Source organism: Populus nigra, chromosome 13 (genome assembly GCF_951802175.1).
Source record: "Populus nigra chromosome 13, ddPopNigr1.1, whole genome shotgun sequence".
NCBI classification, from domain to species: domain Eukaryota; kingdom Viridiplantae; phylum Streptophyta; class Magnoliopsida; order Malpighiales; family Salicaceae; genus Populus; species Populus nigra.
This window is the reverse complement of record NC_084864.1, coordinates 7,282,571-7,307,072: the sequence shown is the minus strand read 5'-3', so window position 1 is coordinate 7,307,072 and position 24,502 is coordinate 7,282,571. Positions and strand designations below refer to the sequence as shown.

The 24,502-nt window shown below is 34.8% G+C and overlaps 1 protein-coding gene and 2 non-coding genes across 3 annotated transcripts; 1 reads left to right on the top strand and 2 right to left on the bottom strand.

The window, feature by feature from the left end:
* Nucleotides 1–1,691: 1,691 nt before the first annotated feature.
* Nucleotides 1,692–7,343, bottom strand: LOC133670419 (probable NOT transcription complex subunit VIP2). The gene is given in 15 exon segments (XM_062090907.1): nucleotides 1,692–1,930; nucleotides 2,039–2,183; nucleotides 2,383–2,424; nucleotides 2,512–2,564; nucleotides 2,655–3,077; nucleotides 3,897–4,094; nucleotides 4,179–4,267; nucleotides 4,707–4,808; nucleotides 4,905–5,123; nucleotides 5,677–5,797; nucleotides 5,800–6,069; nucleotides 6,174–6,352; nucleotides 6,447–6,555; nucleotides 6,916–7,001; nucleotides 7,157–7,343. Coding segments are annotated over 14 exon segments (2,028 nt in total). The 5' UTR covers nucleotides 6,934–7,001; nucleotides 7,157–7,343; the 3' UTR covers nucleotides 1,692–1,870.
* On the top strand, nucleotides 6,447–6,527 carry LOC133672233 (small nucleolar RNA snoR35). The gene has a single exon (XR_009834822.1). It is a non-coding gene; the product is annotated as a small nucleolar RNA snoR35 (small nucleolar RNA).
* A 15,218-nt stretch (nucleotides 7,344–22,561) lies between the features above and the next one.
* LOC133672216 (small nucleolar RNA Z247) lies at nucleotides 22,562–22,700 on the bottom strand. Its single transcript, XR_009834806.1, has one exon. It is a non-coding gene; the product is annotated as a small nucleolar RNA Z247 (small nucleolar RNA).
* Nucleotides 22,701–24,502: the final 1,802 nt, after the last annotated feature.

Sequence of the window (24,502 nt, the reverse complement as noted above, 5' to 3'; positions counted from 1 at the left end):
GATGAATTTTATGTTATTTATTATCAAAATGTTAACAGTTTTAAAATATCTTCGTGAACTTAAATTGCCCTAAAATTATAATTGAATGTAGGAATATATGTTATGAGATTCCTCATACAATTTCAGTCCAATTTAACGGTCGGATTAAGCATTATGCTCAATAGCGTAAAACTAGTCAATAGATGCTTTTATTTTATTTTATTTTTTACCAAAAATCCAACTTTTCTCCTTTTTTTTATTATTTAATTATTCATTTTAATCACTCATTTTTCAGGGTTTCACATAGTAAGTATGTAGAGTTCAAAAAAGATGATCTGGTATGGGTGCATCTCGACAAGAGAAGATTTCCACAAGGTAAGTTTATTAAGTTCAAACCTAGAGTCGATGGTACATTTAAGGTTATGAAGTGGATTGTTGAAAATGCTTACAAGATTGAGCTACCTGCATATCTAAATATTTCAAACACTTTTAATGTGGTTGACTTAGGTCTTTACTATGGTGATGATAATATATATGACCTGAGGACAATTTTTTTTCAAACTGGTTAACATTATATAAGAGTGTCTCTTAATGGTTCTTTTGATGTTGGGCTACTTGAATTTAGGTTGGCAATACAAATAAGCAAAGTTCTTGCTGTTGTTTATGGTTAGCCCATAGGCAACTTTAAGCTCAAATTTGCATGTCTTTGTTGCATAGAAAAATAATCTTATCCTGCATGATTTTCAAATTTAGAATATGATTTTTCTAGATTACTCAACCATGCATGCATTGAAGTTTTCTATAATAAATTATATATTTTTTTAATTTTTAAGCTTTTAAAGTGTTTATGTGTGTTTCTTATAAATAAAAAAACATGTGATAATTATTATTTACCTAGTTTTCTGCTAAAGTTATTTATTTGGATCTCAATTATGTTTTTTTAGTGTTTTTCTAAACTTGAAGGGTTATTTCAAATATATAATATTGAATCAAACCAAATATTAAAATCTTTTAGTATAATTTGAATTGAAAAATTTTTTACTTGGCTTTTTTGGCAATCTATATTTTTTTTTTCTATGAGTAGAGACTTGACTTTGTATCTCTAAAGTGATAGTAATTTGTATCTTTAAAGTAGTGAGTTAATTTATATAGTAAGTTAATTTGAGAATAGTGAGTTAATCATGACCGTATCTCTACGAGACCCTGTAATGCTAAAAAAAAACTATCGTTTATGAGTAACATGTTACATTTTCATATTCATACCATACCATCCCGGTATCAAAAACTCCCAGCTCTGATACCCGACCTTAACGGTGTTCTACACTTCTACTGGAGTAGAGAGCGTGCAGCTTTTATTTTTGAATAATTAGTGCTGTCTAAGACACGGCAGCATTAAAGTCTGCCATGTATACTGGCTGCGTGACTTCAGAACGTCCTATAAAATCAAAATTGATAGGATTTTAACACAATTATAACATTCAGTGGTCTACAATATTACACGTTTAACTTGAATCCTCGTCTATTGGAAGGGATGCGCTTGCATTAAGTTTTACGAGAATTCTTAACTGAGAACAAGTTATTGCAGCAGCACCGTTCTTTAAAAAAAAAAAAAAAAATTCTAAATAATTTTTTTATATATTCATTTTTTTTATATGCTGATATTTATTTAAAAAATTATATATTATTTTGATATTTTTCTAAATAAAAAATACTTTGCCAAATAACTATTAGCCAATCACTACCAAAATATACATGGTTAAACAGACCGATACCTGCAACAAGATGGCTATACAATTGCTAACAACTACCAAATTCAAGCAAACACTAATCTGCAAATTCACCATTTCAACGACACATGACCAGAACTTTACATGTCAAATTAGAACACTAGTTAATGATGTGGTAGGCTCGGTCTCTTTTCCACCATCTCATAATGGAGAACGAAATTTTCCTGCATCAACATCAATTTTACCACTGGGGATCAGAAATCAATTAAGCCAGCAAACATGGAGCTAGAAAGGATTCTAAACATATAAACTAATTCCGAACGAGTCAAAACCTTGAGCTTTATCTCAAATGTATTTGGTTCGAAACAATGGTAAGACCCTCTCTCATATGCGCTCGTTTTAACAAGTGGCTCTGTGTTGGGTACTCTTTTTAACCAACGCCGTTGCTCCTTGTGGTACAACCAGCCTCTTTCATAACTGACAATAGTAATGATGCCACCAATAGTTAAATATTATTTAATTAGTAAAACTGCAGGTATTCAAAATCCTGAATGGTTTTTTTCGCCGAGCATGGGATGGGTTCATCCAAAGCAGGAAACTCAAGGAAATCAGTCAGGAAAAGTTTACATAGATATGAAACAAATACAACATTCGATTCATCAGGAATAGAGCTTACAGTATGTTGGCAGCATGTAGTTGAGCTTCATCTTTTGGCATGTTGAAATACAACAGGATGAAGAAAGGCAAGTGTTAAAACTTGAATGACAAGAAAAGAAAGCAGAAAAAATCCACTGAACTACTGCACCTGTAAAATGCATAAAGCAATGTTTCTGCTGAGAATTTTGAAAAGTAATGATGCTGCAAGACCCAAAAGAAGAGCAGTCAAATACGGGACTAAGGGGTTAAAATTAAATAGCAAAAGGAAAAAAAAGACAACAGTAATCTCACATCCAGTGGAGGTGGTGGCTTAGCATAATAGCATTTTGGAACATTGAACTCAAAATCACCCTTAGCAGGCTCTTCAGACCATGGGGAGCCAAAAGTCTTGTGAAGATTTTCTGTTGAATTCAAATTCAATCCAAGCGTGGTCAAATCAATCCCAAGTGCCAGGGAGGTCAGATCAGGATCACTCATCCTTATAACCCTTAACAAGCCAAGTAACCTAAATGGATCAGGCGCAGATTGTGCTGCCTGCATGGATTTTATGCCCTGATCTCTAAATGGTTGATTGACAGCCGACATTTGTTGTAGTCGAAACTGGGAATGGCTTGGGTGTTGATACTGCTGGATGAGCTGGTCGTATGATCCAACACTAGATACTGTATTTGGCAAATTTAAAGGTCTCAGACCAAGTCCAGGTGGTCCACTGGTCTAAAACACAGATGAAATGGATAGTTTAAGAGAAATAATTTCTTAATAGGGAAAATGAATAGCCATAGATAAGTAAAATAAAAATGATAGCTATTGCACCACCCCAAAATTAAGAAATGAAAACATACAGTAGTGTGGTTACCACCAGTGGCAAATATGAGTCCAAGAAAATTTTCTTTTGGGTTAGCTACAAAAGTACCATACCTTTAGGGCCCATTGTTGATGTCACCCTTCACCAATGACATCTATTAATTTAATTCTCAAAATTACCTAATGTTTTCAATTTTACGCTTCCCTCCATTAACAATCCAAATCCATTAATAGGATACATTAAACATCCACATGGCAAAGATCAATCATGTTCAACAATTAAAATAATAATAAGAAAAATTCAATTTCAACTCGAAATTTTGGAAAACTCAAATGTGTCTGAATTACAGATTTCAATTTTTATTTTATTTTAATGCTTTACTATTAATTTTGTTTATTTCAAAATTTATAACTTAAAAAATCATTAACTTCTGGAGTTGTCATGTGGTTATTTAATGGATTCCATTAACTGACTTGAAAGAAGAGTGTATGGAAGGAGAGAATTGAAAATGTAAGGATTGTTAAGGGTAAAATTGATGGGTTCAACAGATACAGGGAAACATTAATAAAAACCTTATAGGTGAGGTAACCCCTTTTTTTTTAAATTGTAACCAAGCAAGGACTTGCAATTGACTACTTTCATGAGATATATGAACCACATTCACTTGTGGAGGTGGAGCCCTCTAAAGGGCATAGCAGAAAACCATTAATAGCACTAAACTTTCACACCTGTGGGTGATAGGCCGAATGCGAAGAAGGAAATATTTCTGAATCATGTAGATCTTGATTGTTTATAGATGCAAAAGAGATGCTACTACTGACAGCAGGGGAGTGTTGCTGTTGCTGTTGCTGTTGCTGTTGCTGCTGCTGCTGAGGACAATATGATGAGTAAGTGTCTCCTAAGTTGAACCCAGCAGATCTTCCAATCTGCAGAGTGCAGCAATGAGGTGTCAGAGTACAATGGATAGCATTTTGCTATTGCTAAATTTCAATTTCACATAAGAGACTCACAGAGAAGTGCTGAGATTGCATCCTTGAGATAGTATTATCATGCAGTTGTTCTTTCTGATGCATATCCATTGTATAATCAGCATTACCACCTGAATCACATCCAGAATCATGGTCAAAACATGTGAAAAATGCATTACCAATTGGAGGGAAAAAATAAGGTCATCTATTATACACGTGGAGTCTTCTTTTTTTTCCTAGCATGGCACAAAATCACAAACAAACAACTAAAAAGAAAATCCAGGAGACAGGACATTAAAAACATTATAGATCTGATCACAAAAATATTAGTTAAGCACGCACTAGCAAAACATTTATTGTAATTTACACAGGGGCATCATCTCCTGATTCAAAGGTGTACCATGGAAATGAGCATACATGTGAAAATTAAGGTGTACCATGGAACAGTAACAACCAATGTCCTCCTCTAGGGAGATTACAGTACTGATGAACTTCTATTCCCACCAACCAGAAGACAAATGTGTTTGCATTATACAGCACGTAAGGAGTTTGCTTGAATGAGTTTGGAACCTTTAAATCCTGGTAAAGCTGGAAAATCTTCATTCTGAATGCTGAACTCTTGGCTTTGTTGAACAATGGGACTAACTCCTATACCAGGTTTTCGTAGTGAACCTGCAAATATTTCCCTTGTATTTTTCACCTATTACAGGTGAAAGCAGAGAAACAGAAATAACCATAAACGAAATTGCAAAAGTGTGCTTCAATTACCCAATTGACCTTGAGGCCCTCCAGCAGAACTAGGATGACTTGTCAACTGAGGGAAATCATTGTTAATGTCAAAAGGGGAAATGTCATTGGAGTTCACATCATTCAACATTCCCATTCCCATAGAGCTGAGATTTTTCACACCCGGTACATGGCTTTGGGAAAGAGGACCAACAGCAGTATGGTATGAATTTCCTAACATAGGAATTACCTGTGGATTTCCTGAATCCACAAAATGTCATTCACACAGGCAAATATAGGCAGTGAACAGTAAAATTATTTTTTTGGGATATCAAACCAAGTGGTTGAATCATAAATAAACTAAGCATCAACTAGATTCAGCCATGTTCTTTTACATTTGGAAAGACTCACGAGTGTGAATCCTCCATAAAATCTAAAAGATAATAACAATTTTTTTTCAAGAGAGCAAGAATGAACTTTGAAAGGCCTAAATCCCAAACTAGTAGGGGTCAGCTATATGGATCCTTTTGCATCATCAATGCGATCATAAACAGAGAAAAAGAGGGCAGCAAGCCTGCAACCCCAAGCACATTTAACTTTGCAGTTCTGTTAGTGCTTGTAAAAAATTACAGACAATAACAAAACAAGTTAAAACCAAAGCACCACTTTAAAAAAAAAAAACTCAAAGTGGGCATCAATACAGTTTCAAGCTAGCAACGCCAAATGGCAAGGATATTTTATCACAATCAACCAAGGCACCAGTAAATTGTATGTTCAACAGAAGCACTGATAAGTTTCTTCCTTGCACACAAACCTTGTGGAAGCACACCACCCATTAATCTATTTTGTCCTTGCACACTTAAACTGCTAGATCCACTATTTGCAGTTAAATTCAGACGAGATGCAAGACCAGGGACAGATAGTCCCTATTTGTTGATCCACCTGTGCTTAAGCTTCTCCCAATGTTCCCACTAGATACCATGGTCCCTCCAGGACTCGTAATCCTTGGACCTGTATTACCCAGAATTTGGGATACCCCCAAACCTGGAACAGCATTCCGGTTACCTATTCCAGCAGAGGCTGGGAGAATTCCAGGTATAGAACCACCAATTCCATTTGTGTTACTACCATATCCCAGATTTCCTACAACGCTTATACCTCCTCTATTTGTAACCCCTGAATGTCCATGGGAACTACCATGTGACAACTGCACAGTGCAAACATTAAAAAAAAATCAGGAAAGTGGGCAGAAGTTAAAGACCGTCAAGAAAACACGATACACATGCTAGATTAAAAACAATTCACAAATACCTGAGAGAGACCAACAGGAAGATTATTGGATGCAAACCTTCCACCGGAGAGACTTCCAGTTGGTTGTTGAACCCCACCCGAAGGAATGTTGTTCACTGTGGAGTTTCTTGATGCAAGTGTTCCTGGCATGCTGGGTACATTAAAGCTCCCATGAATATTATGCAGCCCTTGAAAAGTTCCTGCAGTGCAAAAAAAAAAAACCCTTACAATCACATAGAAATCTGAAGGAAAACAGGAGAAGACACAATTGAATCTCTGGAAAAATCTACCTACCACTGTGATGAAAAACAGGAGATGCTGCACCAGACTGACCAGAGAAGGATGTAGCAAAAGATCGTCCCGTGGTATCTGGAAGATTTGAAGCTGATCCGTTTAAAGAAGACTGCAATCCAGAATGAGTGAAAAAATTGCGCAAAGGAATAATACAAGGTTAACAATTGGAGAAAAAAATAACCAACTTAAAGAGAGAGAGAAAAAGACAGCTACATGCATGCGAGGGATAATGCATTCAAAACAGAGCATATATATGCAGCACTTTATACCAATAGACTCCCATAACGCATTATGTATCTATCAAGAACAAATCTCAAGTACCATCAAGTAAAGAGCTGCAAAACCAGCTACTCAGTATACTCTAAAACAAAACCCCACCAACACCGTATCAACGACGAACAAGAAAATTCCCAACATACTGAAAATTAAATACTAGTAAGAAAAACAAGGTGAAAGAAAGAGTGAATACATTAAGTAACGCCGACATTTCATAAATGGCAAAAGCTCATGTGAGGAAGGGTTCCTATCCTTGCTGTGATGATTGGTCTTATTATCCTGAAAAAAACGATTCCCAAATTAATAAAAACCCTAGGTTTAACACAGAATCGAAAGCAAATACAGATTAAAGATTTGATTTTCTTTTTCAATATCATAATACAGTAAAAAAAAACTCAGTGGAGAAAAGTAGATAGAAAGATGGAAGCACCAACCAACCAAAAAATGATAGCTGTGATGGGTTGAAATCAGCAGATGCAATTACATAAAAGTAGATAGAGAGATCAGAGATTAGAGAAAAGGATCAAACACGCGAACAAATGAATAATACGAATCTCTTTTCTCTGTTGGCTTCAAAATAAAAGATTGACGGTACTGATTCTTGTCTGACGCTAAAAAAGAGAAACAATAGTAATGGTAAAATGAATCCCTGTACTTGGGACCGGGCACACATTTTTATTATTGTGTTTTAAAAAATTAAAAAAAAATTTTTTGTCAAATAATTTTGATATGTTAATATCAAAAATAATTTTTTAAAATTAAAAAATATTATTTTAATATATTTTAAAAAATTATTATTATTATATTCTTAAACACCTTCTTAATCGAAGATGGTTGTTTTCCTAACAAGTCAAGACTATATATCTAGTTATTAAAATAAAAAACGATGTGTACCTTTTATTTTTAGTTTTTAATTTTGATAAAAAAAACAGAACTATTTTTAAAAAAACCAATTATAAGCAAATGACACATAGGTGGTGGAAAATTCAAATTTAGATTATTTATCCAAAAAAGTAATCTCTAGTCTATGCTCACCTAAAAACATATAAGGAACACTTTTATGATGTCAATAAATCAATAATCAACTCAAAATATCTAAAACTTTATCTAAAAACACAAAATCAACCGAAAACAAATTTCTCTCTTAAACTCCATCTACTTTTTAAGGCAAGATGAAGGGAAAAAAATATCTCAATAGGACTTCTCTCATCGAATAAAAATCGTTGATACCAAGAACAACCTTTTTCCATGACCAGAATATAGTCAACCAATGACTCTCTCTCTTCTTTATTGTTTTTTGGTGAGTTTCTCTTATTCTCTGAAGCATAGGGATTGGAAAAGAGCAAAATAAAGTTTCGGACCAAAGTTGAAGTTAAAAAAAACCATAAGTTTTGTGGGAATAGGTTTTTTGCTTTAATAAGCTTGTCAACCAACCTTGAGCACCTTTCAGGGCCTTGAGGTATGTTTTTATATGTTGATGCAAAAACCTTAAGTTATGTTGAATTGATTGTTTTTTAACCTTTATGCATCAAAAAGCTTATCGGCCAACTTTGGTAATGTTTTAGGGGATCTTGGTATGTTTTTACATGTTTGTATGAAAAACATAGGTTTTGTGAATTTATATTTTTTGCAATTTTGTTCTTTAAAAGGCCTATTGGCCAACTTTAGCCACCTTTTATAGCCCTATGTTATTTTTTGCATATCGGTGCAAAAATCATAAGTTTTGTCAAATTATCACACTTTTAAGCTTCAAAAACCCTACTGGCTAACTTTAAGCATCCATTGTAGCCTCGTGATATGTTTTTACATGTGAGTATGCAGACTATAAGTTTTGTTAAATTGGGTTTTCAGTACCTTTGTGCTTTAAAAAGCCTGATAACCAACTTCAGACACCTTTTAAGACCTCAAATATGTGTTTTGCATATCGGTGAAAAAACCTTGATTTTTATGGAATTGAGTTTTTCATATATTTTATGCTTTAAAAAGCCTACACGCTAACTTTAGGTATTTTTTAGGACCTCAAGTAAGTTTTTGCTTACCAATACAAAAACCATAAGTTTTGTCGACATAGGTTCTTTGCAATTTTAAGCTTTAAAATGCCTATAAGCAAACGTTAGGCACTTTTTGAAGCCTTGTTGTGAGTTTTTTTCATGTTCGTGTGAAATTATAAGTTTTGTGCAAATAGTTTCTTTCATAATTTTATGCTTTAAAAAGCCTACAAGCCAACTAAAGGCACTTTTTAGGGCTTTATGGTAAGTTTTTGCATACCAATATGAAAACCATAAGTTTTGTGTAAATGGGTTTTTTCACACTTTTGTGATTTATTATAAAGCCTACATGCCAACTTTAAGCACATTTTATGACCTCATGATAAATTTTTGCATGACGGTGTGAAAACTATAAGTTTTATGGAATTTGGTTTTTTGCACTTTTATACTTTGAAAAGCCTACAAGCATACTTTAAGAACCTTTTTGAGCCTCACTTGAAGTTTCATTTTAGTGTGAAAACCATAAGTTTAATGCAATTAGGATTTTGATATCAAAATGATGCAAACCTTGTGACCACGTAGTCATGCAACTCATCACGAGATTTATAACGAATCTTGAAAAGTCAAAATAGATCTGATAGAAGAGTGACATAATGAAAACTTGTTTTAAGACACCAACATTATTGGAATAAAAACACTTACCTAAAAATACTAATCGGAAATGAGAAGTATAAGAAACATCCTGTGAAGCTAGTTAATCTTCGATAAGTCAATTTAGTTTGTTAGAAAACCAAAAAATACAAGAATCTTACTAGTTAGAGAAATTGACTTTAGATTTTACTAACATTGTGGGAGGGAACATCTTACTCACTTGTGTTTTATTGATAATTTGATGATTTTTGCCATGCTAAGTTAGGCACGATTTCCTTAATTAAGCATAGCCTTAGCCAATTCTGGCTTTTGTTTGGTTTTTCTCCTACCCATGACAAGAGTAGTATGTTCCTGTGTGGTGTTAAGCCTGATATAAAAACACTGCTTTTTGATGTTCTCGATTACAAGGAAAGGAAGTTGTTGATCAAATACCTTGGTATTCCTCTTATTACTACAATCACATTTCTTGATTATTTGATCCTTATGGACCATATTATGGTTAAGGCTATAGGTTGGATGAATCACACTTTCATATGTGAGTAGACTTCATCTTATCAAATCCATTCTCTTCTCTATTCAAACGTACTAGTTTTCTTTATTCATTCTTCTGAAGATTGTTATTATGAAAGTCTTTTTTTATTAAGATTTTTTTTTATGAAATGGTAGTAATCTTGCTTCGGGTGGTGCTAAATTTGCTTGGGATAAGATTTGCTTACCAAAGGAGTAAGGAGGCTTTGGTGTTAAAAACCATGAGGTTTGGAATCAGGCTGTCATGGTTAAACACTTATGAACTAGATGCACTAGACTGGTTCATTCAATTTGGTAATCTTAGATACATTCATACTTGTTGCGAGGTAGGAATATTTGGGAGGTGATTTGTCATAGGAATTGTTCTTGAAGTTGGAGGAAGATTATTGATCTTTGTAGTCTTGTTCGCAATTTTATATGATATCGTGCAGGGTGATGATTGTTCCACTTCTCTATGGTTTGATAATTGGCATCCTAAGGGTCCCTTGGTGGAGGTTTTTTGGGACAATTATTATTGACTCTGGCTTGCGTCGAGACACAAGGTTGAGTTATATCATTGCTGTTAGGAGTGGAATTGGCCTCCTACTAGTTCTCCTAAATGGTTTAAGCTTATTCGATGTACCCCTGTTTCTTTTCACCCAAATGATATGAGGCCTGATATTCTGTGTTGGAAGGATGCTCCTAGAGGTATTTTCTTCATTCATAGTGTTTGGAATTCTATTCATTGGTTACAAAATAAAGTGGAGTGATGGGAGCTTATATGACATAAACATACTATCTTATGGGTTACTATTCGTGAGGCCCTTTTGACTCAAGATAAACTTATGTCCTATGGTTTCATTCAGGTTAACCACTGCATTTTATATGGGGGTGGTAGGGAAAATGTTGATAACTTATTTTTTGATTGCTCATTCTCTCATCGTATTTAGTATAAACTTTGTTCTCTCATTCCTTTTAGGCTCGATCTTAGGTCAGTACCATTTCATGGCTCTCGGTAACTTTATTAAATCTTAGATAACCATATTGATGTTAGTCGCTGCAGTTTATTACATTTGAAGGGAGAGAAATGCTCGGCTCCTCTCAAGAATTCAATTGTATATAGAGATATTATTCATTATATTGTTTCTAAAGGTAATATTCTTTGTAATATGAACTTTTTGGATACTAATAAACGACTTCATATTTTGTGGGGATTTTCTTATGATATTTTCATTTCTTATTGATTTATTTCTTGTTTAGGTTTTGAAGGCATATCCTATTAACCTCTCTCTAGGATATGCCCCTGTTTTCTTGTTTATTGCTTTAGGTGAGGTTTTATCCGCCTTTCCAAGATGTGTGGGGTTTGCCCCTTTATTGTTGTTTTGATTCTTTTTGGTTAATATATTTACCTTATTCAAAAAAAAACTTAGTTATGGTATTCAAGAATCCAATCAACCATTTTTTCCCACTCCAAATAAGCCTCGGGATCATTTTTACCTTGGAAATTAGGAATTCTGAGCTTAATAAAATCCAAGTCTCCATCCACATCGTCACCCATGTTAGAAATTATCCCCTCTAGCTGAATTGTCCCCTTTGTCTAAACCTAAAATCCCTTCGGTTTCTACTCTACTAAAAACCACCCCTTAATCCTAAAGTCTCAGCCTCAAAACCTTCATCCCCAAAGTCAACATCATCCTCCCCAAAATCACCAAAATTAGCCTCCGCATGCCTTTCAATGCTATTGTCATAATTCACCCTCCTTTTAGCCCCTATTCCATGTATATCATGATTATTAGAATTAGAGTCATCCTTATATTTTTCAACCTTATCAAGTCTGTCACTCATGTCTCCTAACACAATATGCACATTTGCCAACATATATGTTATGCCTTTAATCTAAAGCTTTAAGTTACCCTCGGGAGGGGTTGGTGGATTGTTCTGCTTTGACATGTTTGTACCTATAAAAATTGGTTAGTGGTGATAAAATATTCTCATATCTCTTGTGTTTCACTCAAATATTAGGCTTGGCACTCTAATATATTTGTTATACCTTTTTTCTCTTATCTCATCTTGTTTTAGCTCTTGCAAAATTAAAATCAACACCAAATAAAACCACTTAACAATGTAATCCAAATGAATAAATATGACTCCAAAAGAAAGAAAATTACAAAGACAAATAGACATTACAATTACAGTCTCATGAGTAGCAAGCGAATCTGTATGAAATATGGATGACTTAAAGGAAAAAAAAAACATATGTGAAATATATGAAAATAATGTAAATATCACCCGAATATTTTTTTAGCTCTTGCAAAATTGAATTCAACACCAAATAGAACCACTTAACAGTTTAATCCAGATGAATAAATATGACTCAAGAAGAAAGAAAATTACAAAGACAAAATGACACAACGATTACAGGCTCGTGAGTAGCAAACGAATCTATACAAAATATGGATGACTTGAAGACAAAAAAAATAGATGTGAAATATATGAAAATGATGTAAATATCACCCAAATATAATAATAGCATACTAAAACATATGAAATCAACAAAAAAAAACAAGTTTTAAAAGCTGACGCAAAATAGATTCGTTACGACAAGCTTGAACTCGAATTTGAACCCCAAAGTAGCTGATGTTCGAATGACCTCAAAATTAATATATAGTGCGATTAGGACCCCAATAAATATATTATTAATTTTAAGTTAATTCTGAGTTGTTTTAATACACGGTCGCAATGCTAACACGAAACAACCATTTTAATACCTGGATTTGGAACCTAAAGCAAATGATGTCTAAATAACTCCAAATTTAATATATATAATGAGTTAATTCCAAGCTGATTTGATCTAATTTTCTCTTGTTTAGTTTTCTACGGCAGAATCTAAAACTAATCTTTTGAATGACTTTTTTTTTCTTTTATGCTACTGATATGTTAAGAGACAAGTAAAAAATGTAAAAAATGTTTTTTACTAAGAAGATGTTGTTACTTAATTGAAGAAAAGAATATTAGAACACGTTGTGCAAAATAAAAGAAAAAAATAAAATTAATGAAAGGATATAACCTAATTAATGGAGCCAAACTCTAATACCAAATGATGCGAACCCCGTAACCACTTGTTCACATAATCCACACATAAATGATACAACTCTCGGGAAGCCAAGAAATTAAGTTTGGAAGTGTGACACAGAGATTACCTTGAACTTAAGCTCCAGTCTTTATGTTCAAACATCTTTGAGTCTGCAAAACTGATTAGTAGCAAGAAAATATATCCTTACAACTACTGTGTTTCACACAATTCCAGGTTTTTCACTCGATTATCCTCACTACACCTTTTACCTTTTGGCTCACCTTCCTGCAGTACGATTCTTTTGCAACTAAAAATCAACGAACCAAAGTCAATGATTCTTGTAACACAATCAAATATATATATAAAGTGACTCATGAATCAATAAGATATTGAAAAGAAGCAAAAGAAAACTATAATAATGATATCACGAATAACAAGATGAGTTCGTATGAAATATGGACGATGCAAAGATTCAAAATAAAACAGAAGCAAAAGGTAATGAAAACACTAGTTTAACTCCTAAATAACCCAAATATATGAGAAATAAATTGAATAGGTTGAAACAAATAGTAGTAAACATGTTTTGGTAACTTGACACAAATCTGACTCATTACATGCTTGTAAGCACCCAAATTAAAACCTAGAACAAACAATATTGGAACAACTTCAAATTTGATATTTAATACCCTTATACCCAATGAACAATAGATTTTATTTTATAGATCGTTAACTTATGCCTAGATATCGAAAACCCTTGTGTGATCAATTTGCGGTAGAATTTAACCTAGAATCAGAACCCTAGTCAAATGATATAAAAAAGAGCCCAAATTTAATATATAATTCTATCTCACTTCAAATAACTAGTATATCAATTTTGTAGTGATTTCAAGATAGTTTGATTTGGTTTCTTTATTTTTTATATTTTTGTAGCAGAATTGAAATACTATAAGAAATTTAATGAATATAAACGGAATTGCTGATGATTTTTTTTCATCGGTATTTTGCGGTGATATTTACTAATCAAATTATTTTCCTCACTAAAATCATCAGCATATACCGACAGAAACATTCCATCGGTATATACCGAGGGACTCACAGACGAAATATAAAGAATTTGAAAAGACAAAGCAATGCGATGACGTGGAAGTTTTTGTGGATGATTTTACCGATGGAATTATAGTGGAATCCAAACTGAGATGTCCGTATAGTGACGTGTCTAATACACCAACATAATCATTCTGTCGGTAATTCCATCAGTAATATTTAATATAAAACCTGGTCATCGACCCTCCCTTCCTATATTTCTCCTTCTTTTTCCCCTGTATCTAAACAAAACCCCCTCACTACAAACAACCAGCCCCCCAAACATCCCCCCTCATCTCAACACAACTTATTCTTCTTTAACTTTTCTAGTCACATCATTCGTGTTCTGATTTATTGTGAATTTTTCATTTTTAGTAAATAAATCTATCTTTTTTTTAATTTTAATACAATTTTAAAATGTCAATTTTATTACTAAATGTTTTTTTAGTATATGTATTTTGTTTGGGTGTTTACTTGTTTTATTGTTTTTTTCTCAAACATACTTATAGTATGGATTTATAATTTTATACTTGTTATGGTTTGTTTTAGATTTTGTAAAATTATATTTGTTTATAAATTGTTGACACTTATGTCGAATTACCGACTTAGGTGTGTTGTGATTAAATAAATAATGGCTTGTTTAACAGGTCTTTTTTAATTTTTGTCAATTTTATTGCCGAGTTGTAATTTTCATAAATTAATGTGTATAAATTAGTTGTATGTAGATAATTGATAATGAATATTTAAGAGAAGTTGAAAGTAAGTCGGGATAATCTTGAGCTAAATCAATATTTTTGCAAATTTATTTACTTAACATAGTTAATTACCAATATTTTTGCAAATTTATTTACTTAACGTAGTTAATTAATACATGTTGTCATCATGATTTTATAGAGGTTTGATAGAAGTCTTGAATGATTATTCCTGGATGTATTGAGATTCACCCTAAGGATTGCAGAGGATGGATTATTGTAATGGGGTTTAGAGTTTTAATAATTTCGCAACATCTATTCCAAGAAATATTAGTGGAGCCAGTATTAGGTGTCCATGTAGGAGGTGTAAAAATAAAAAGTTTATTCATTTAAATGTTGTAACAATGCATTTTCTACACAAAAAGTTCAAGAAGGATTACTTGTGTTGGTATGCATATGGAGAATTCATAACGAGAGCATGGTAGAAAGGATGGTTGAGTCAACTTCTAATGCTAGCAACATGCATGGAGTTGTAAATGACAACAATAAACCTTATAGGAATATGGTTATGGATGCAATGAAAATGACTCAAGGTAATGCTAGTCAATGTATAATTATAGAAGAAGAACCTAATGTAGATGCGACCAAGTTTTTTGATCTTTTGAAAGATTCTAATGAACCATTATGGAATGGCTGCACAAATTATAGTAAATTATCGGTCGTTGCATAGGTGTTTACCATCAAGTCGGATTATGGGTTGAGTTAGGCTAGTTATGACAGAATTATCGAATGAGCGAGAAGCATTTTACCTAAAGGGAACAAATTGAAAGAGAACTTCTATACTGTTAAGTCCATGATGAAACCCCTTTGGTTGCATCATGAAACTCCTCGGTTTAACATACCAGAAAATTGACATGTGTCCAAACTTTTGCATGCTGTACTACCTTGAAAATGCTGAGCTGACCAAGTGTATGACATATGGGCATTCCTGTTATAAACCTAGAACTGGCATGAGAAAGACTCTTATAGCATATAAAAAACTTAGATACTTCCCAATCACACTTAGATTACAAAGGTTATTCATGTCACCAAAGACTATTGAGCACATGACATGACACAACATCAATCACATGATGTAGTGGATGGAGTGATGGTGCATCCTTCTGACGATGAAGCATGGAAACACGTTAACAATGTGCATCCTCACTTTTCAGTTGAATTAAGGAATGTACGTCTTGGATTGTATACAAATAGATTCAATCCATTCGGGTTATTTGCTGCTCTTTATTCTTGTTGGCTGGTTAAATTCATGGTTTACAACTTGCTACCGGGTATGTATATGAGGCCAGAGTTCATGTTTTTATCTATGGTCATACTCGGTCTTAACAGTTCGGGCCAAAATATAGATGTTTGTCTTCAACCGTTGATTGATAAGTTGACGCAGTTGTGGTCCTCCAAGACTTTAATTTATGATGTATTGAGAAAACAAAATTTTCTTATGAGGGTAGCTTTGATGTGGTCTATCAATGATTTTTTAGTTTATGAAATGGTTTCTAGTTGAAGCATGCATGTAAAACTAGCATGTCCATACTGCATGGAAAACAACAAGGCATTTACGTTAACAAACGGGGGTAAAATATCTTTTTTTATTGCCACCGACATTTCTTACCAATAGATCACAAGTATAGAAATAACATAAAGGATTTTTTATTGGCAAGAGTTGAAAAGGATGTTGCACCACCACGTCTTTTTGGTGAAGAATTGCATGACGTGATGTTAGAGTATGGTGACATTGTGTTTGGTTTCCAATCCGGTAAGCAGAAGTTTCTTGATTTTGGTTTGACTCACAATTGGGAGAATGAAGTATTTTCAGGGGGCTTCCTTATTGGAAGACCAATCTTCTATGCCATAACCTTGACGTCATGCACATAGAAAAGAATGTGTTTGAGAACATTTTTGTAAACATAAAAAAGTAAATTAAAGCCAGAAATGGCTCCACCATCGCCTTCAATTTCTGATAAAAGAGTTAATGAGTGCTAAACATGGCTAAAACTATGATAAAAGAGAGTGTGTAACAGGCCAGCTGGTACAACTAGAGAATGAGGGAAGGAAAACCAAAACCAGAGAGGAAGAAGAAGTAGAAAAACATGAGCAAAAGGGGGAGAAAAACTTGTTAAATTCCTTTCTAAAACTACTGAAAATAGTAAGGTATGAACAAAATCATCTCTTCACCCGTTCTTGAGCCTTGGAATCGAAGGGGTGAAGAAAAAATCATGAGGGATTGGCTAGGGGTGGATGAAGGACCTATAACCAGAATAGACAGTATGGGGGGATGGATGAATTTGCAAATTCAAATCTAGTTAGTTGGTCGGCCATAATGGTGGCTGGAAATGTAAACCCCGAGGAATAAAAAGGGTTGCTTAGATTGCAAACTAACTACATGAGAAATGAAAGTGAAGAAATTCATGCATATGGTTAAATAAAAACGGGAATTCATAAATTTTTGGATATAAGTTTCTGGACGAAATATTTCGAGACATTATAAGTCAACCCGAAAATGTTGAGGATTGGATTAAATTAAAGAAAATAAACTAAACTAAAAGTTGTGGGGTGAAATTGCAAGAAATGAAAAGAGGAATAACTTAATTATAAGAAAAAAGAAAGATGTGGGGGCCTAAATGCAAACAAGAAAAATTATAGAGCAAAAATACTCATCTTCTTACCAAAAACAAATCTGCAACTATCGTGAAGAAAGTAAGAGAGGGAGTTTTTGGTATCTGTTTTTACAAATCAAGAGAGAAACACCAAATTTCAAGAACCCATCCAAGATTAAGAGTTATAGATAGACTAAACACTGGCGGGCAAGGGATCAACAAGAAAAATTGAACAAGAAAAGAAGAGGGGAGGGTCGGCTGTCATTAGAAATAAAAGGAGGGATCAAGACCTTGATTCGTACCAGGTAAGATATTCTAAACATGGTTTTATGAGTCGTTTTAAAGTCAATTATAAATTGATGTCTGGATGTTAAATTATATATTTGAGTTCTATAACTCTAGATATAGTTAAAAATTTGAGGAGAGGTCAAACAGTAACAATTCAAAAATGAGATAGTAACAGTTGGACAGTAACAGTCCAAATGTTTGTTGATGAGAAATTTTGACTATCTTAGAGATAGAACTGGGTTCTCCTTTATTCAAAGAACTTGTAGCCTCATGTCTTAGCTTTTCAACGAGACTAATCTTGCATAAATCAGAGTTCTATAACTCCAGATATAGTTAAAAATTTAAGGAGAGGTCAGACAGTAACAGTTCAAAAATGAAAAAGTAATAGTCCAAATGTTTGTTGATGAGCAATTTTGATTATCTTAGAGGTAGAATTAGGTTCTCCTTTATTCAGAGAACTTGTAGCCTCGTGTCTTAGCTTTCCAATGAGACTAATCTCGCTTGAATCAGAGTTTTATAACTCCAAATATAGTTAAAAATATGAGAAAAGATCAGATAGTAACAGTTCAAAAACGAGACAGTAACAGTCCAAATGTTTGTTGATGAGCAATTTTGACTATCTTAGAGGCAGAATTGGGTTCTCCTTTATTCAAAGAACTTGTATCCTCATGTCTTAGCTTTTCAACGAGACTAATCTTGCATAAATCAGAGTTCTATAACTCCAGATATAGTTAAAAATTTGAGGAGAGGTCAGACAGTAACAATTCAAAAATGAAAAAGTAATAGTCCAAATGTTTGTTGATGAGTAATTTTGACTGTCTTAGAGGCAGAACTAGGTTCTCCTTTATGCAGAGAACTTGTAGCCTCATGTCTTAGCTTTCCAACGAGACTAATCTCGCTTGAATCGGAGTTCTATAACTCCAGATATAGTTAAAAATATGGGGAGAGGTCAGACAGTAACAGTTCAAAAATGAGACAATAACAGTTGGACAATAATAGTCCAAATATAAAGAAAGGAATGATAATTGGGGTTGGACAAAGAACAATAATATTAATGGGTGAAAAGAGAAAAACATAAAATATTAAAAAATGACTGAAAGAAAGACTTATTGGTTGTTGATATGGTTATTATAAAATATATCATTGAGTGAGGAAAATTTATGAGATGAACCTGTGATTTGCAGGAGGGACCATAAACGTGGTGCAACAACAACAACAACAGCAGGGGAGCACGAGTAGAGCTTCTATTGTAGGTAGGTGATCCGCACCAATACTTTCTAGTTAAATTCTATAATTTAATATGTTATTAATGTGAGATGTGAATTACCGAACATTGGATATTAGGAGAAAGGAGGAAAGTTTGTGTAGTGATGCTGATATTTTGGATAGTATTCTAAATGTATGTGTATTCAAGGTGAACAGTTGTTGTGTGAATTGGCAAGTGAGACTGTCACATAGAAGAAGAAACCGAGTGGAAGACAACAGCTTAGTGAGGGCATCTGTATATTGATCTTTGCTAGATACAAATTGAACATGAAGTTGATCACGAACAAAGTGAAAGTCAATTTCAATATGTTTTGTGCGGGCATGAAAGAGAGGATTACTGGTCAAGTATGTAACGCCGATGTTGTCACACCAAAGAATGGGAGGATGGACAAGTTGTACATGAAGGTTTGTTAGCAAGGATTGCATCCATTGAATTTTAGCAGCAGCATTGGCAAGAGCTTTGTATTCTGCTTCAGTACTACCGTGTGCAACAATTTGTTGCTGTTTGCACCCCCACGAAATTAAATTTTGCCAAGATAAACATAAAAGGCACCAACTGAGCGTCTATCATCACGATCAGATGCCCAATCCACATCGTTGAAGCAAAGAAGTTTGACAATAGTACTTGATTGAATTAACAATGCATGAGAGATTTTGTTTTTTAAATAGCGCAAAATATGTTTTACAGTTGTCCAATGTGGTTCAAGCGGATTATGCATATATTTGCTAACCTTGTGAATTGCAAAGCCAACATTAGGCATAGTAAAAGAGAGGTATTGCAGCCCGCCAACAATGTTGCGATATAGATAGGGTCAACAAAAGGTATTCCATCAGATTTTGATAAATAACTAGGAGGTGGACATGGGTGTCAAGCATGGCTTTGCTTTGTCCATCTTGGTGCGGGTAAGAAGATCCAGAATGTAATGGCGTTGGGATAAATGCAAGCCACTGGTGTCTCTGATTGCTTAAATTCCTAAAAAGAACGTTAAGTCACCAATGTCTTTCACTGCAAACTTGTTCTGCAATAACTGAATCACATGGTTAATAGATTGCATGTCAGCCCCAGCCAAAATTATGTCATCGACATAAATGAGAAGATAAATGAGTGCGGAGCCTTGGTGATAAATATATAGAGAGTGATTAGCCTGACTGCTCATGAAGCCAATGGCCTGCAGTTGATCAGTCAACCGAGAGAACCATGCTCTCGGTGCCTGACGAAGACCATACAGAGATCTCTGTAACTTGCAGACATGGTGAGGCAATTATGGATGAATGAAGCCGGGAGGTTGAGTTATAAATACATCTTCGTGAAGAAGGCCATGTAAGAAGGCATTTTGCACATCTATTTGACGAAGATACCAACCATGAGAAACTGCAAGAGACAACACCAAACGGATAGTAGGTGGTTTAACCACTGAACTGAATGTTTCACCAAAATCAACACCCTCTTGTTGATGAAAACCTTTGGCTACTAGACGTGCCTTGAAACATTCAATGTTACCATCAGCTTTGCTTTTGACGTTGTAAACCCATTTGCAGCCAACTAGATTGGCATTCGGTGGTTTGGGAACAAGAGTCCAGGTTCCATTTGCTAACAGTGCATCAAATTCTTTGTTTATAGCCTCACGCCAATGGTGGTGTTTGACTGCAGTTGAATATCAAGTGGGTTCTCTATTTTGTGGGTGGAGTGTGGTCATAAGGGCTTTGGGAATGGGATAGCGAATGTGGTGATCAGATAGGATTTTTGGTTTGTGGATGTTATTCTTACTTATTGTGATCATGGGATAAGTGGTGTGAACCGGCTGCTGAGGTGGAGAAGGTGATAGAGCTGGATTGGTATTATTCTGCAGATGAGATGGAGTATGATTGCTGGCAGGGGAGGTAAAATTATCATGAAGATAAGTTGAAGGGATGGATGGTGAGATCATATGTAGCTGGCTTGGTGCAGGAGGCTGAGTAATTGTACCTGCAGAAATAAGAGCACTAGAGGATGACAGTTGAAGATTTGGTGGGAGAACAACAGGATCAGATTTGGGTGTGAGTGAAGCAGATGTAGGTACTATATAAGGATAAATAGACTCATAAAAAATGACATGACGAGAGATGAAAATTTTTCCAGTTGTGACATCTAAACATTTGTAGCCTTGATGACCAATACTATACCCAATAATTATGCAACTTTTTGATTGAAAATCCATTTTATGTCTATTATAGGGGCGTAAATAAGGCTAACAAACGCAACCAAAGGCACGCAAAAAATGATAATCAGGTTTACGATTATGGACCTTTTCATAAGGAGAATAATTTTGTAAAGCTGGAGTTGGCAATCTATTAATAATATAAACATCAGTCAAGAAGGCATCTTTCCAAAATTTTTACAGTAATTTTGAATGAGCAAGTAAAGATAAACCTACTTCAATAATTTGACGGTGAATTCTTTCAATTGCACCAGCTTGTTGATGGGTATAGGGACAGGTTATTCGATGATTAATGCCTTGACTGTGTAAATATTTATTGAGGCTATGAAATTCCCTACCCCAATCTAATTGCAGAGCTTTTATTTTGTATCAAATTGGCGTTCTATAGCAGTTTGAAAGTTAATAAAAGTATGATATGCATCGGATTTGAGTTTTAAGGGAAATAACCATAAATATTTTGTTGCATCATCGAGAAAACTGATGTAGTAACGAGCACCAGTGGTGGATAAAACAGGAGCAGGGCCTCAAACATCAAAATATATTAATTCCAAAGGTTTCAAAACAGAAACATGAACATGTTTAAAGGGCGTAGCATGGCTTTTAGCCAACTGACATTCAGAACAAATGGAAGTAAGTTTATTACGAGGAGCTATTGATGACTGAAAAAGAAGCATGACCGAGACGGCGGTGCCAAAGCTGAGCATACACATGAATACTAGATAGACCTTGAGGTTAAAGATGAGCTAAAGATGCAGAGAAGGTGTAAAGATCGTTACTGAGTGGACCTCGATGCAGGATGTTCCTCAAGTAATGCTTCACAACGAAGAAAGAAGCATGAAACTCGAAGAAAACATTATTGTCTAGACAAAAACAATGAACAGATAGAAGATTTTTGTTTATTTCAGGAACACAAAGAATTTTTTTAAGCATAAAGGATTTAGAAGGAGAAGAGAAAGTGGAATTGCCACTGTGAAGGATTTCCAAACCTGCACCATTAGCCACCTGAATATGATCTTGGCTGTTGTCATCATCATTAAACACGTGAATGTTGTTGGCATTATTGGTTAAATGATGGGTGGCTCCAGTATCAGGATACCATTCATTATCAGCAGTGTGGTAACGTGCAACAACCATGGCTTGAGGCTAGTTTCTATTATGGCACTGATCCTGATAAGAAAGATCAAACCGGTGATAGCACTGTCTAGCAGAATGACCTGGTTTAAAACATACCTGACATGTAACATAGGTAGATGAACCATGGTTACGGGAGTTGAAACATGAACGACGACCTCTGCCATGGTAAAAATCAGTTGCACGATTTGGGTTATGAAAGTTTGCATGGATAGGAGAAGAGGATGAGGGGTGGTGTAGAGGATGCTTTGTAGCCACATTAACTAAAGAAGTGGCTTGAAATGGCTGGTTGTTATGATTAATACGGGACTCACTTATAAAAAAAAGTGAGTAGAGTTCCTCAAGAGTGACAAAATCTAAACGAGAGGTGATGATAGAAGCTAAAGAATCATATTCCTGGCCAAGTCCTACAAGCACGTAGGTGATGATATCATCAGCTGTGAGAGGTTGGCCAGCAAGAGCAAGTTTGTTAGCCAGGCGTTTAATGGAGAGAAAATATTCATTAGCAGATAGAGAACCCTTGCGAATATTGGCTAGTTGAGTGCGAATTTGGACAGCTTTGGCACGTGAAATGGAAGAAAAGGTGCACTCTAAGGCAAGCCAAATCTCACGGGATGTTGTATAAGACATGATTTGAGTGAGAACGTCTTCAGTGAGGGAGACATTTATGGTGGCAAGAATGATAGAATCCTGACGAAGCCATTGAAAATACTGGGGATTTGGGATTTTGATACCAACACCTGTGCTGGGATGAAGAGCATCAATTTCTTATAGGGGAATGGGGATTGTATCATCAAGGTAACCAAAAACACCATGCCCTCTGAAGTAAGGCAGTGTTTGAGCCATCCAAACAAGATAATTGGAGGACTTGAGTTTGATGCTTATAGTAAAAGAGACTGGAGAGGGATGGGATAGAGAGAAGGGGATCAGTAGAATTATTTGAGGTGGAAGATGAGGAAGTCATTGTGAATCAATAGTAAATAGACATTGGTCTTTTTAGAGGCTCCAATACCATATAGAAATAAAGAATTAAACGTGGACTAAAGAGAAAGATTAAAGAACTATTGTATTAATTCTTCTGCAGTGCTTCATCTTCATTCTCGTTGTCTTTAAATAGACTTTAAGTTTTACAGAGTTTTACAGTAATGCAACAATTATCATGTTAGTTAGCCTGGGCATGATATACATTTGAATTTGAAAGGCTGGAGCAACTGACTTGGTTAATAGGAGGTAAAGTAGAGTAGGAGTAGCAGAAGAAGGAAAGAAGAAGAAGATGGAAGAAGGAAAGACGATGTGAAGGAATACACAGAGATGGTATGAGGAAAGAATCACCGAAAGAAAAGGGATCAGTTCAATGTTATTTCATGCCTGCCTCTATTGCAATAGAATGCCATATATATATACAATCGTACCTAACAACCAGCTCGTGCCTTCTTTTCTTTTCATGTGACTTATAACAGATTTATAACCGAAATATAAACTCTATAAACGCACTGGTTTTTGACTAAATGACTTACTCTAAAACACACTGTTTACTCAATTATTTCCCTTAATTTGAATTTCTTCCCTTTTAAACCTAGTAGTTAGTTGTTGTCTTGCAACAATTGCCCCCTTCAAATGGACCTTGTCCTCAAGGTTGAATTGTGGAAAACGCAAGGCTAACTCTTCAGCAAATTCCCAAGTTGCTTCTGCGGGAGTAAGACCTGCTCAGTGAACAAGGAGTTGGGTGGCGGCCTGAAGATTCCTTTTGACCATGCAGCGGTCCAAAACAGCTTGTGGAAGGAGGAGAGGTTCAGAGGGCAGAACAGGCAATGTGGTGTGCACCTCCCGATTTCCTACCTTTTTCAACAAGGATACGTGAAACACAGGGTGGATGGATGCAGCGGTGGGTAACTTCAATTTATAGGTCACGATACCAATTCTTGCTAAAACTTCATAGGGACCGTAGTATTTTGAAGCTAACTTTTGAGATTGTCTGTTGGCTAGTGTCTTCTGTCTGTATGGTTGTAGCTTGAGGTAAACTAGATCGCTAATAGCAAATTTTCTTTCACTTCTGTGTTTGTTTGCAAGTTGAACCATTTTGTGCCTAGCATCATGTAGGTTTTTCTTGACTGCATGTAGAATTCATTCCCTTTTGCATAAGAAATTATCCACAGCGTCTACAGGTGAGTCTTTGGGACAGTAGGGAATGTGTAAAGGGGGAGGATAACCGTAAAGAATTTCATAGGGAGTGGATTTGGTGGCAGTAT